This window comes from Xenopus laevis, chromosome 4L, assembly GCF_017654675.1.
Source record: "Xenopus laevis strain J_2021 chromosome 4L, Xenopus_laevis_v10.1, whole genome shotgun sequence".
Taxonomy (NCBI): domain Eukaryota; kingdom Metazoa; phylum Chordata; class Amphibia; order Anura; family Pipidae; genus Xenopus; species Xenopus laevis.
In genome coordinates, this window is record NC_054377.1 from 136,957,229 (window position 1) to 136,973,086 (window position 15,858).

The window sequence follows — 15,858 nt, forward strand, 5'->3', positions numbered from 1 at the left end:
TATTCCGGCCTCTCACTGGAAACTCTCGCTACGTTTTTCGCTGAACTTTATTTTTCGCTGTGTGTTTGTTTCGTTGAGTATGGGCTCGGCCTCTACGTATCGTACAAATGTTATTTAGCATACCTCCCAACTGTCCCTTTTTCAGAGGGACAGTCCCTCTTTTGACTGCTCAACCTGAGGTCCCTCATTTGTACTGGAAAGTCCCTCTTTTCTCTGCACTGAACAGCCAGAAAAAGAAACAAAGTTTCTCACTTAATTGGCTTTTGGCAGAGAGGCCAGTGCAGCTAACAGGTGCAAATAAGATACTTTGTAACAATTTTGAGATATGAAAATAAGTCATTTTAACAGTTTAGATAAGGAGAAATATTTTAAAATTTTTATAATGAACATGGTAATTACGGGGTGTGGTCACTTAAATAGGTGTGGTCAAAAAAATTGCCGCACTACATGCAGAAAACATTTTTGTCCCTCTTTTTACTTCCAAAATGTTGGGAGGTATGTTTATGTCACACACACAATTGTTCTTTCTCGACGCTTGTGTTTAAATAAAAACACGTGATGGCTTGTTTATGAAAGTGGTGCAATAGCAATTTACACAATACCTTAAAACAACTGAAAATGAGTAAAGAATTAATATTGGTAAATTGATTGGAATTATATGTTTATTTGTTGGGCAACATTTTATTTTTGGGTTTGTATCCCCTTTAATTGCCCAGTCTTGTGTGTGTGTCTCTCTCTCTCCCTCTCCAGAATTCTGGACTGAAATCCATTTCTCAAAAGAGCAAACAGATTTTTTTATATTCAATTTTGAAATCTGACATGGGGCTAGACATTTTGTCAATTTCCCAGCTGCCCCCAGTCATGTGACTTGTGCCTGCACTTTAGGAGAGAAATGCTTTCTGGCAGGCTGCTGTTTTTCCTTCTCAATGTAACTGAATGTGTCTCAGTGGGACATGGGTTTTACTATTGAGTGTTGTTCTTAGATCTACCAGGCAGCTGTTATCTTGTGTTAGGGAGCTGTTATCTGGTTACCTTCCCATTGTTCTTTTGTTTGGCTGCTGGGGGGGGGGGGTGATATCACTCCAACTTGCAGTACAGCAGTAAAGAGTGATTGAAGTTTATCAGAGCACAAGTCACATGACTTGGAGCAGCTGGGAAATTGACAAAATGTCTAGCCCCATGTCAGATTTCAAAATTGAATATAAAAAAATCTGTTTGCTCTTTTGAGAAATGGAGCAGCACTATTAACTGATTTTTTTTGAAAAATCTTTTTTTCCCATGACAGTATCCCTTTAAGTTATGCCCCTTGTTGTTTCTCACAGTGACCAGTAGATGACACTGTGCTAAAGTATAAAACCCTGTGTGGCCATGCGCACAGGGTCCATCTTGTGCTGGCTCTAGCCTGAGCAGGCAGGCAGAGCTCGAGTGGAACTTAGACAGGTCAAGTCTAGCTAGGATAGGCTACTCACCTTCATAGGTCACTCTAGGAGTGAGAGATAGACAGGATATTTAGCTGAGCAGCTTGAGGCTCCTCCGAAGATTGTGAGTGGGATTAAGATCCCGGGTACTAATTGCCCAGAAGTAGAGACTAAGTGTACAGACCTAGGGTAGAGTATTCCGCTCAGGTTCCACTTAGGGAAAAGGCTGAAAGCTGGCTGTACCTCTTCAAGGCTGCATACATTGTCTTCATTCACGAGGAGGGAACTTATATTGACCAAAGGTGCTGTGAGTACTGCCTATCCAATGTCAATGTATGATCCTGCATGTTCTCTTTTATGTACACTCCATTGAGGATTGTATGTTCAATAAATCTGTTCATTGGTTAAGTTATAAGAACCACTGGTGCCCAAATATTTGCACCCTGAATACAGTTACAGTTGCACCAGTAACGTAACTAGAGGGGGGCGTGCCCCGGCGCGGGACGTGCAGCCAGGCCCCCGCCCTCCTCCGTACATAATTTTCTGCCGGTGGAGTCAGTGGCACGCGAGCTGCCGGGGGCCCTGAGGGGGTGCGGACCCTGGCCCAATCGCACCCCCTGCTCCCCCGGTAGTTACGCCACTGAGTTGCACTACACCCTGCCTCCACACTGTTGCGTGGGCTTACTCCCTAAGGTCTCATCCGGAGCACAATACTGGGAGTGGAGCTCATAGTCAGAGAAAGGTGCACTCAATTTACTATAGCGCTACACAAGTATCAGTCTTTCCCAGGTTATAGGCATATTCCTGTGATGCACTGACAGACCCACACTGGGATTGGCAAAATAGCTGGGTTGCCAGGTCTAATTTTCAAAAACAGCCAAAATCAGCTACTAAAAAAGCCCAAAACTATCCAAGAGGCACTTCAAAAGTAGTCCAAAAATAGCACAATATGTGGAGTGAAAAAAAATCTAAAAAAATAAATATATATGTAAAAATACGCCTTTTTCAAATTTTCACTGATTTGCAAATTATTCCATGAAGTAAAATGGGACAGATTCGCCCATCACCAGGGGTGTAAATACAGAGGGGGCCCAGGAGGTATAGGGGCCCCATGAGGCCCTAATTCTTATACAATTTCAATAAATATTGGTAAAACAAGACAACCTCTTGACATTTTGGTGGCCTGAAGATTTTTGCCCCAAAATTGTGTGAAATTGAGGAGAGTCACCAGAAAATGCAAGACTTGGCAGTCAACAAACTGTAAAACAAAAACTACATTACCCAACATGCATTGGGAGACACAGACTTGGCACATTAGGGCAACAAAAAACCAAAGTACTTTCCAAAGTACAAACCAGCCAAAGGCCCAAAGAGTAGCCCAAATCCGTACCTTGGCTAGTTTGTACTTTTAAAACCTGCCTGGGCTTTAAATTAGTAGCCCAATTTGGCTGGAAGCTGCTAACCTGGCAACCCTGCAAAAAAGGCTCTGATGTGGCAAGAAACCAGAAGCCAAGTAGTTACAGTCTATAGTCTGGGCATGTGCATTGGCCTATGGCTCATCATGTGTAGGCAGATCACATTAGTAAGTCAATCTAATAAACACAGTCTCATTCACATTACCTGGGCTCTTTGTATCCAATGGGTTCCATTGAGCTCTTGTGTAATAGCCCAGAGTAACTCTTCTCAGGCCCCTCGCACTGACCAATAGTCTCAAGGTTTAACTGTATGACCTGGTTAATGTGTGGGCAAGTTTATGTCTACTTTAGGGATGCACGGAATCCACTATTTTGGATTCGCCCAAACCCCCGAATGTTTAGCAAAAGATTCGGCCGACTACCGAATCAAATCCGGGTAGGGGAAAACATTTTTTACTTCCTTGTTTTGTGAGAAAAAGTTATGCGATTACCCTCCCTGCCCTAATTTGCATATGCAAATTAGGATTCGGTTCAGCAGGATTTGGGGCAGAAGGATTTGGCCGAATCTGAATCCTGCTGAAAAAGGCAGAATCCTGGCTGAATCATGGATTCGGTGCATCCCTATTCTAGTTACTTATAGATGACATATATTTTATAGACATGAGGAAGAGAGGTGAGACCTCCCAGTCTACAGTTATTTCCATCTAGCCTACAGCTCTGCCCAAAAACAGATTATACCATATATCTGCCCAAACCCTCTGTTCCTCCTAGACCAAAGTTCTGCCCAAACTCTATCCCTGATAGATTACAGTTCTGCCCTCTATCGCTTCTAGACTTCGGCTCTGCCAAACCCTCTATTCCTTCTAGCCTACAGTTCCCTCTATCTCTTCTAGCCTACAACTCTGCCAAACCCTCTATTCCTTCTAGCCTACAGTTCCCTCTATCTCTTCTAGCCTACAACTCTGCCAAACCCTCTATTCCTTCTAGCCTACAGTTCCCTCTATCTCTTCTAGCCTACAACTCTGCCAAACCCTCTATTCCTTCTAGCCTACAGTTCCCTCTATCTCTTCTAGCCTACAACTCTGCCAAACCCTCAATTCCTTCTAGCCTACAGTTCTTCCAAAACCCTCTATCCCTCCTAGCTGAAAGTTCTGCATAAACCCATTATCCCTACTAGACTTAAGCTCTGCCCAAACGCTTTATCTCCCTAACCTACAGCACTGCCCAGGTCCATTATCCCTCCTAGCCTAAAGCTCTACCCAACTCCAGTATCCCTCCTAACCTAAAGGTCTGCCAAAACCCTCTATCCTCCTACCTAACAGCTCTGCTCAACCCCATTATCTCTCCTAACCTAAAGGTCTACTCAATCCTTTTATCCCCCTAGCCAAAAGTTGTGCCCAAACCCAGTATCCCTCCTAACCTAAAGATCTACCCAAACCTTCTATCCTCCTACCCAACAGTGCTGCCCAACCCCATTATCCCTCCTAGCTTAAAGCTCTGGTTCTTTTCTTGTTTGTTGGTCGCAAGAGATGCCAGAAAAGGAATAATGACAAGAATTAAGATGTCTGTGTATTGATGGAAAAAAAAAACATAAAGAAGGAATTTAGATAGGGAGAGGAGGAGAGAGATGGAAAGGGAGAGAGGAAAAAAGATCTGTTCAAACTATCAATACTACTGTGAAGGCCACAAGGGTAGATTTCAAGTTGATACATGTAGTAGTAGCCTGTTGTTTATCTATTTCGACAAAACGTACATATATTTATCTCTCCGTCTTTATTGTTAATGATTGATATTGGATAAATACTCCCCTATTTTATTCTTTCTGTACCCTCTTTCTCTAAGAAAAGTTAAAATAAAGAATTTAAAAAAAAATAAATAAATCTCTGCCCAAACCCTCTATTTCCCAAGCCTACGGCTCAGCCCAAACGCAAGCGAAAGGAGCATTTGCGTTGTATAAAAGATGCCGTCTTGGAATGTCAGAAAGAAAAGCACATGGGGCTTAAGAGTGAAATAAATCGGGTGCTGAGTGTAATTGTTTATTTTAAAGTCTAATCCAATGAAATACAATCGACCGTGTGCAAATAACAAACTCACATGAATTCAGTGGTTTCAGGGTGCTGAGTTGTGCAAATATTGATCCACATTCTTGATTTAATTAAAACAGGCATTTCAGAAAATAAATAGAAATAAATACGTAAATAACACAATAAGAAAAACACAAAAACAAGGGATTTGCAACAAGCATGGCTGACAATATCATAAAGACTCATGGACCCAACAGGAATGTCTTTGGAAGCATTGGCTGTGAATTGGACTTTCCCAATGTAAGGGTTCAGCATCCCTCGCTACAATTCTTTATTAAAGCTACAACAGGGGTGTCCTGTCTACAGCCAAGCCCAGCTAAATATGCCAAGGGCTGAAGGACATGAGAAATATTCAATCGTTTCCTAAGGGCTCCAATAGACAAATGCTCTTTCATGCACCACAAGGGAACCAAGTATTTGTACTCACAACTGGCAACTGGGAATCACTACACACAGCTCAATGTGTTCCACCTCCGTGAGTACAAATACATAGTGAAGAACGGGTTGTATTAACTCATGTGTTCCCTTGCGATAGAAAACATGATATAGTAACTGTGTATCTTTAGACTATTTGCTCACAGGAGGCCTCATTTACCACTGCTCAGGAGCAAGAGCACTAAGTAGTGCAAAAAACGTACCCTTTATAGGAGTTGTTCACCCTTAAATGAACTTTTAGGGGCCGATTCACTAAATTCGAGTGAAGGATTCGAAGTAAAAAAACTTCGAATTTCGAAGGTTTTTTTGGGCTACTTCGACCTTCGACTACGACTTCGAATCGAAGGATTCGTAGTAAAAATCGTTCGACTATTCGACCATTCGATAGTACTGTCTCTTTAAAAAAAACTTCGACCCCCTAGTTCGGCAGATAAAAGCTACCGAAGTCAATGTTAGCCTATGGGGAAGGTCCCCATAGGCTTGGCTAACTTTTTTTGATCGAAGGATATTCCATCGATCGTTGGATTAAAATCCTTCGAATCGTTCGATTCGAAGGATTTAATCGTTCGATCGAAGGAATAATCCTTCGATCGTATGATCGCAGAATTTGCGCTACATCCTTCGACTTCGATATTCGAAGTCGAAGGATTTCAATTCCTAGTCGAATATCGAGGGTTAATTAACCCTCTATATTCGACCCATAGTGAATCAGCCCCTTAGTATGATGTAGAGAGTGATAATCTGAGACAATTTGCAATTGGTTTTTTTTATTTTTTATTATTTATGGTTTGTGAGTTATTTCGATTTTTATTCAGCAGCTGTCTAGTTTGTGGTTGCTAAGGTCCAAATTACCCTAGCAACTATGCATTGATTTAAATGAGAGACTGGGATATGAATAGGAGAGGCCAGAATAGAAAGATGAATAAAAGAAGTAGCAAAAACAACATATGTTTAGCCTTACAGAGCATTTGTTTTTTAGATGGGGTCAGTGACCCCTTTGTGAAAGTTGGGAAAGAGTCAGAAATAGGCAAATAACTCAAAAAATAAATAGGACCAATTGAAAAGTTGCTTAGATTTAGCCATTCTATAACATACTAGAAGTTAACTTAAAGGTGCACCACCCCTAATGTAAATCCTGTCTGTTGAAATATAAGCATTTTTCAATTTCCCTGCAATTTATTGTGCCACATAAAATATCAACAAAATAAGTAAAAATCCTGCACTTTATACTCGACCCCTAGGGGCAGATTTATCAAGGTTCGAAGTGAATTTGACGGAATTTTCGAAGTAAAAAAATTCGAAATTCAAAGTAATTTTTTGGATACTTCAACCATTGAATAGGATACTACGACTTCGAATTTGAATCGAAGTAAAATCGTTTGAATTTTCGACCATTTGATTATCGAAGTACTCTCTCTTTAAAAAAACTTTGACTTCAATACTTCGCCAAATTAAACCTGCCGAAGTGCTATGTTAGCCTATGGGGACCGTCTAGAGCATTTTTCTAAGTTTTTGGAAGTCGAAGTAAAATCGTTGTATCGTTCGTTGAAATCCTTCAATCCGAAGGATTTAATCGTTCGATCGAACGAATTTACTTCGACCGCAGTATACCCAAATTCGATGAAAAAAACTTCGACTTCGATATTCGAAGTCAAAGTATTTCAATTCGATGGTCAAATTTCAAAGTATTTTTAACTTCGAAATTCGATCCTTGATAAATCTGCCCCTTAATATTTGTTACATTGCTCACAACAATAGATTGTTATTGCATATTGCACTTGATCACTGATAGACAAACACCACGGGGGTTATTTACTAAACTCTGAATGCAAAAATCATGAAAAATGTGTGTTTTTTTTTTTATATATAAAATCAGACTTTTACAAAATCACAAATTTTTCGGAATTTATTAAACCCAGAGGATGGAAAAGTCTGAATCTGAAAATCCGGCATCTCACACCTGTCGAGGTTGCATATAAGTCAATGAGAGAAGTCCCAATGATTTTTCGATGTGCGCTGGGTTTTGCCGAAGTTTTCAGAGTTTTCAGGTGAAAATTCTGAAAAAATTGTGAAATCAGATTTTTTTTTCCCCTCAAAGCAATTTTTCGGGAAAATGTAATAGTAAATAAGCATAAAAAACCGAGCGGATTTGATCGGAGTTTGTAGCAGAAAATATTGAGATAAATTCGGACTTTGATAAATAACCCCTACAATTAAAAGATAGCATTTTTTAAATGTATTTGCATAAATGTGAATATAGGATATGCTCTCCATGAATGGCTGATAGCTGACATAATTATTCCACAATGATTTAAATGAACTCCAGTTCTTTCCAGGACTAATGTAAAAGAGATAGTGAGGAACATCGGGAAGCCTACACTTTAGATTTTGGGTGGCTGGATATAAGGGAAGGTATATTTACTTTTGAAGACCGGAACTGGCCTGCTAGAGTATCAGGGGCTTTGTTGGTGGACCCCAAGGACAATTCCCAACAACCCTTTCTTATTTCCTCCATTGGTCTATCTCACAACTACAGTACAGGTATGAGATCTGTTATCCGGAAACCAGTTATCCAGAAAGCTCGGCATTACGGAAAGGCCGTCTCCCATAGACTCTATTATAATCAAATAATCCAGATTTTAAAAACTGATTTGCTTTTTCTCTGTAATAATAAAACAGTAGCTTGTACTTGATCCCAACTAAGCCTATTGGGTTTATTTAATGTTTATTTGATTTTCTAGTAGACTTAAGGTATGAAGACCCAAATTACAGAAAGATCCATTATAAAGACAACCCCAGGTCCCGAGCATTCTGGATAACAGGTCCCACACCTGTATTACATTCACAACTGTTAATTGCTGTGATGGTTAATGTCAGGTCCTTTGATTGGCCCTAGGATCCCCAATCTGACACTGCTAGTGTTTTAAGGGAATATTCATCAATGGCTGAAAATAGAATTGACTCTTAGAAATCTATGATATTTCCCTTTGCTGAACTCTGGTGTTTTTTTACTGTCACTCTCTAACTAAGCCCCTTGGTACCATGGGGAAATAATTACAAATTTTTCTAATAATACTTACAGAACAACATAAAAAGCAAATGTGTATTTTTACTTTCAATAACCTTAGTTACGAGTGCTCAGTGACGTTGTATTAATAAACTGGAGTCTTTCCCTATGCAGTAACACCTCAGCACAATGCAACATAAATTTTGAGGCAATTCCTAAAACGATTTCTTTGGTTTAATCGCAGACCCAACAAGCTACAATACCTGACGTGTAGGGCAGCCAGGCAAAGACAAGCTGAAAGCTCCTATACATGGGGCACCCCATAGCTACCCTGTAACTGTAATTCTAGGTGATTAGAAACCTCCAACCCCATTAAAGGTTGTTCACCTTTTAGTATCATATGGAGAGTGATATTCTGGAGACAATTTGCAATTGATTTTCATTATTTATTATTTTTGAGTTATTCTGCTTTTTATTCAGCAGCTCTCCAGTTTGCAGTTTTAGCAATCTGCTTGCTAGGGTCCAAATTATCCTAGCAACCATGCATTCGAATAAGAGACTGGAATATGAATAGGAGAGGCCTGAATAGATGAGTAATAAAATGATCAATATCAATAAATTGTCAGCCTTACAGAGCATTTGTTTTTAGGTGGGGTCTGTGACCCCCCATTTGAAAGCTGTAAAAAGTCAAGAGGAGGCAAATAATTTAATTAAAATATATAAAAGAAACAGGGTCGGAAAATCCCAGTGGACCTGGCTCTTTTGGGCCCGTACCCTGGACTCCTCCTTACTTACCTCCCTGAACCCGATCACGTCCCTAACGTGACGGATAAAGGTATGCACGCGCACACACACATGGGGGAGAGGAGGGGTTAGGGGTCCCATGCTTAAAAGAAAAAATTAGGGATGCAGCGAATCCACTATTTTCAGCCGAATACCAAACCGAATCCTAATTTGCATATGCAATTAGGGGTGAGAAGGGGAAAACATCTTTTACTTCCTTGTTTTGTGACAAAAAGTCACTCAATTTCCCTCCCCGCCACTAATTTACATATGCAAATTAGGATTCGGATTTGGTAGGCCGGGCAGAATGATTCGGTCGAATCCGAATCCTGGTGAAAAAGACTGAATCCTGAACCGAATCCTGGATTCGGTGCATCCCTAGAAAAAATGAAGGCCAATTGAAAAATTGGTTAAAATTAGCCATTCTATAACATACTAAAAGTTAACTTTAAAGTGAACCACCCCTTTAAAATGAAGAAACGATTGAATACTGACGGCAGGTCTACTGCAATGCTACCTTCACTCAGCAGATGTGTCTATTTTCCATTTGCTGGTGTGTAGGCTATACAAGTAGTACAAGTATACAAAGCACTGCGTATCTTGACAGCGCTATATAAATAAATGATGATGATGATGATGAAGTAGTGAATAAATATGTAGAGCTTATGTGTTTTGAGGCATATGCGGTGAATGAGGTGGTATGTACAATAGTCACTTACACGCATATAAATAATTGAAATGAAATTGTGACTGTGTTGGACTAAATAAAGCTGCCATGCCCCTATAAGACCATCAATAATAATAAGGTAAAAAATTAATTCCATATTTCTATGGTAACTAGTAATGATATGTTTCAGATTACAAACACGGTGTATTGGCTCATTGTTGGACCAGAGGTTGCACATATCTGTTGTTTAGGAGCTGGTTTACTATCGAGTAAAGGCAACATACTTGCTCCTATCTTGTTTATTATCATTATAATGTAGCATACTGGTCAAGAAGACCTGCAGACCAAGTAGATCAGTTAAAGGAGAAGGAAAGGCATCCTGCACTCGGGTTGCCAAATGTTAGGCACCCCCAAGTGATTGTATTGACTTACCTGAAACCCCGGGCTGCTGCTTCTATCGGCAGAAAACTGCACCGGCCTGGGGTTATACCAGTGAGCACCACTGAGCGATCCTCTTCCAGCTACCGATTTCTTTGCGCGGCTGCAAATGCGCAGTAGAACGAAAAGCTGAACTTTAACTAAAAAGTCGGCTATTTCATTCTACTGCGCATGCGTTTGCCCTGGGAAATTTTAAGAAAGAAGAGGGAAGAGGGTCGCTCTGTGGTTCTCACTGGTATAACCCCGGGCCGGTGAAGTTTTCTGCTGTTTTCTGCTGATTACCTGAACCCAGGGTTCAGGTAAGTAAATACATTCACTTAGGGGTGCCTAACATTTGGCACCCCCAAGTGAAGGATGCTTTTCCTTCTCCTTTAATGCTACTTTCTGATTGGTTACTATGATTTACTAGAACTGGAAAAAACCTGTTATTATATTACTTACAGTAGGTCCTGTTTGTTTTTCCCCCAAAGCCCCCCGTGATGCTAAGACAAATACCCTTTCTGCCTCCCCCTGAGTACTACCATTGTTATTCTTATGGAGAAATGCTGTGGTAGCAAAACACAAGGATATATAACAGGGGCGTAACTACAGAGGAAGCAGATCCTACAGCTGCAGGGGCCCAAGAGGTATAGGGGCCCCACGAGGCCTTAATTAATGAGCAATTTTTATATATATATATATATATATATATATATATATATATATATATATATATATATATATATATATATATATATGGGTAAAACAGGACAATCTCTGGATATTTTGGGGGACCTACAATAAATTTGCTGTGGGGCCCAATAAGATCTAACTACGCCAATGATTTATAATGAATAGGAGTCTGTAGGTATGTGAGAGGGTAAGAAAGTCCCCATTATAACACCAACAGCAATTGCCTCCCTGTTGGCACTGTGATTTGTCTCTGTAACACTGCAACATAACATGGCAAGTGCCATTAACCTAAAATCACTGTAAAAACAAAAAACAACAACCAGTAATAAAGCTATAAAGTACATGAGCAGTTATACACAATGAGGTAAAACCATATTCTCCAAGACTCTAATTATGAATGCAGCATTTTCACTTCTGAACCGGAACTGGATATGTTGTACTCAGCTTTAAGTGTAAGCTCCTGGGATAAGTTAATTTCTCCTTCCATCTGTTATTCTTTTCCTTACCTATGTAGGTAATAGAAAAATGTTTCTCCCCGTAATTACAGGCAGTGAGCTGAAATGACCCTCAGCTAGAGTACTGATATTGCTCACACTTGATTCTCTTTGTAAGATATTTAGCCGGACGCCGGCACCGATATTCACACTTCCTTACTGTAACACAGGAGTTTTTCGTTTCTATGAAGCCTTTTAAAAGGACATTATAACGGACAGTTACAGATTTAGAAAGCAGTGTAAGATCTGCAGGGCTTTGGTATCCTTTGTGAATTAAAATAAAATTTTCCAGCCAGCAGGGGTCGCCATTGCATTGACATTTTACCTTTGCAAATCAGTCATTGGGGAAAAAAAAAAAAACAAGGTTCTTCCTGCGGAATAACCCAATACAGTAAGTTTGACGTATATAATAACATAGTTTTATGAATCTAAGACTGTTGCTGTTTCCAGGAAAAATGTCTTTGCAGTTGATGGTTATAGCAACAAAATCTTCCCGTGTTACTCTGTCCTTAGAAATAAAGTGCCACGGGTTATCTGGGCCAGTGAAGTCTGACAGCTGTCAGTATTAAGTTGGTGGTTAAATGCCCTCAGTGCTGAATTAATTCAATACATGCTCTTTCTAACATGCCGCCTGGAGTATGAGCATTGCATGCTCCCTGGAGTGTGGGCACAAAGCTATTGCACTTGCATATTTCAGCAGGGATGTACCAACATTTCTTAATACATCACCTTTCAAATGCCCAGAGTGTATAGGCGTGCAAGAGAAATGTCTGCAAAAACTGTCTGGGCAGAGGACAGATATGTACGTGATACCAGGAGACTCTTCAGCTTTATAGGTCAACGTGCATGTCCTTGTAAGACTTATCTACTGCCCAATCTCGTTGTACTTCACTCTCCTCTTTGCCATATCGGGCCATCTCCTGCTGGAACCAAAGCTGCCGATGCTTGTTGGGATCCACATTAATCCAGTTGTTTGCGATCCATTTGGTTCCTGCTGTGACTAGACAGCCTCCGTGCAGAGCAAACTCATCAACGTCCCCGACCCAACCTGAGAAAAAAACAGATATAATATATAATATAGGGGCTTAACTATAGAGGAAGCAGACCCTGCGGCTGCAGGGGGCCCAGGAGGTATAGGGGCCCCATGAGGCCCTAATTCATATACAATTTTAATAAATATTGGTAAAACCTCCAACCATTTTCGGGGCCTGAAAAATAATTTTCTGTGGGTCCCAGTAATATCTAGTTACTCCACTGATATAATATATGATTAATGCTATGCTTATGAGTGAGGAAAAGAAAAGGGGTTATGAAGAGAAGCACTTAAAGCTGCCCAGGGTATTTTACTGGTATATGTGTGACTGCCAACTACCTTTCTGGCAACACAGCAGCAGTCATTGCTTTACGACAGATATTCATATAAGTAGAGCTTCTTACGCATGCACATTTCCATGTTTATTTACCCAAAATGCAGCATTTCCCCTGTATTACAGCGTAATAGTGGGGGGGGTTCTAGAAAATAAGAATGCAGCACATGGTGCTGTTTGAGGTTGTTCACCTTTGAGTTTACTTTTAGGATGATGTGTAGAGAGTGATATTCTGAGACAATTTGCAATTGATTCTAATTTTGTATTATTATTGGCTATTGAGTTATTTAGCTTTTTATTCAGCAGCTCTCCAGTTTACATGTTCTGCAAGGGTCCAAATTACCCTAGCAACCAGGCATTAATTTGAATAAGAGACTGGAATATGAATAGGAGAGGCCTGAATAGAAACATGAGTAATAAAAAATAGCAATAACAATACATTTGTAGTCTTACAGTGCATTGTTTTTGGATGGGGTCAGTGACCCCCATTTGAAAGCTGGAAAGAGTCAGAAGAAAAAAGCAAATCATTAATTGACCAATTGAAAAGTTGCCTAGAACTGGCCATTCTATAACATACTAAAAGTAAACTTAAAGGTAAACTGACCCTTTAACAAAGGTAGAGTGTAGTTTTTTTTACATTTACCCTACCTTGCCACAACTCAAAGGCGGGCCTTGCTGGCCGGGCACCCTAGGCAGCCCAGCCGGCCAGCTCGCCCCCTTTCCTTGTCTCGGTGCTTACGTGCGTATGCACATGCACAAAAGCAGCGCTCGCTTGTGCATGCGCGACAGCAGTGTTCGTGTACACATATGTGCCAGCAACATTGGAGGGCGCAAGTCTAGTGCCAGGTCTAGTCTAGGGGTAGGCAGAAGATGTAGCTGTCCAGCAGCAGAAGAGGTAGCCCCCCAATCGCTGGGCCCTAGTCAGCTCACTCTTCTGCCTACCCCTTGTTTCGGCCCTGCCACAATCTTAGCACCTTTGGAAGGTCTTTGCATAGCCTTTACCTCTGTGATGAATACAGTGCTGGCTGCATTAACAGCAGTGTAATTCTGACTGGTTGGGAGCAGAACACTAGTGTCTCCTATTCTGCCCCCAAGTCACGCAGGTTATGGATTTAGAATGAGGTGCAAAGCAAAGACTGCAGTAAAAACCCCTGCAAGTGCCCTATAACAGAGCATCAAGGGTTGGTCTAGCGCTACCAGCAGGGGATAAAGCTGGCAATAGACGCAAAGATCTGATCGTACAAAACGAGGATTTGTACGATTTGTGGACCGTGTGTGGAGAGTCCCGACATTTTTCGTCTGGCAGAGATCGGCCATTTGGTCGATCGGACATGTTCAGCGATTTCTGTCGGCTGCCACTTTTGTCGGACATAACTTTCGTACGATTGCTGTCAGGGGCAGAACATCGACTGGTCTGTACTTTCTACTTTATTTGATCGGAATGGTTAGTCGCAGGTCGGTAGATGGGGAAGTCAACGTTCAATGATTCGTACGATCCGATCTTTGCGTCTATGGCCAACTTTATATAAACCACCCCTGTCATTTCCAGCCTGAAATTAACTAGGTGCACGTGTAGGCAAACCCCTCCTCAAGGAAAACGTATATTCCCGTTGTGCCCATCATCTCCATATTTTGCATTTTATGTGTGAAGTTTACACACAAATTATCAAAGAAGGCTGAAACTTGATGCAAATAGTGTGTAAAGATCTGCTCACGTTAGTGCTTTGCACTTGCATTGAGAAATGAGAGCCGAAGTCTCAAATATACATTGCAAAATCAGTGATGGTTTTGTATAAAGGGATTCCGTCATGATTTTTATGGTGTAGTTTTTATTTCTAAATTACACTGTTTACACTGAAATTAATTCACTCTACAATATAAAATTTCATTCCTGAACCAACAAGTGTATTTTTTAGTTGTAATATTGGTGTGTAGGTGCATCTCAGGTCATTTTGCCTGGACATGTGCTTTCAGAAAGAGCCAACACTTTAGGATGGAACTGCTTTCTGGTAGGCTGTTGTTTCTCCTACTCAATGTAACTGAATGTGTTGCAGTGGGACCTGGATTTTACTATTGAGTAATGTTCTTAGATTGATCAGGGAGCTGTTATCTTGTGTTAGGGAGTTGTTATTTGGTTAATTTGGTTACCTTCTCATTGTTCTGTTGTTAGGCTGCTGGGGGGGGGTGATATCACTCCAACTTGCAGTACAGCAGTAAATTAAGTATAAAGATGGGCTGCAGCAGTAAAGACTGACTGAAGTTTATCAGAGCACAAGTCACATGACTGGGGGCAGCCGGGAAACTGACAATATGGCTAGAACCCATGTCAGATTTCAAAATTAAATATAAAAAAATATGTTTGCCAACTTCCCGGTTTACCCCCATAACTGATATAAGATACAATTGACATGATGGAAAGTTCCAACAGCAAACAGTGGAGAGATTATAGGATACCTAGTAGCAATGTGAGTGATACAAAAATGTATGTGAATGACATTATATATGGAACTGAACCACCATTATGTACTTATCACATTGTTACTGTTATTGGTTTGATATACTTGTAAACTAATAAAAACGTAATAATAATAAAAAAAAAATATATATATATATATATATATATATATATATATATATATATGTTTGCTCTTTTGAGAAACAGATTTCGGTGCAGAATTCTGCTGGAGCAGCACTATTTACTGATGCTTTTGAATTTTTTTTTCCCATGACAGTATGCTTTTAAAGGATCTATATAGACCATACCTTTTCCATCAGACAGATAATTGTACCAGAAGACCGCGGTTCCCTGCCGTGGTTTTATTCTCAGGTTCCCCTTGTCGCAATGCTTCCTTGTATCTCTGAGATCAACATCATTCTGTATCAAGGACTGAAAAAGAAGAACATAGTGGTACTTACAACTCATATCCAGTCTTGTTTCTACTACTCATTCTAAGCTGTGGGATCCACATTAAATGATATGGGTGATATTGTTACTTGCGACACACAAATCATTCCATCCACATTACGGAGTTGCCATAGCTGATTCACCTTCACACTGTATCACATTAACCCGTGTAA

General features: G+C 40.4%; 1 protein-coding gene across 1 annotated transcript in view; it reads right to left on the reverse strand.

The window, feature by feature from the left end:
* Nucleotides 1-12,225: 12,225 nt before the first annotated feature.
* p4htm.L (prolyl 4-hydroxylase, transmembrane (endoplasmic reticulum) L homeolog) overlaps nt 12,226-15,858 on the reverse strand; it is a 41,222-nt gene continuing 37,589 nt past the window's right edge. Inside the window, exons 8-9 of the mRNA XM_018259090.2 lie at nt 15,544-15,667; nt 12,226-12,461 (exon numbers count right to left, since the gene is read on the reverse strand). Coding sequence (XP_018114579.1) covers nt 12,244-12,461; nt 15,544-15,667 — 342 coding nt within the window. The 3' untranslated portion in view covers nt 12,226-12,243. The remainder of the gene's footprint in view (nt 12,462-15,543; nt 15,668-15,858) is intronic.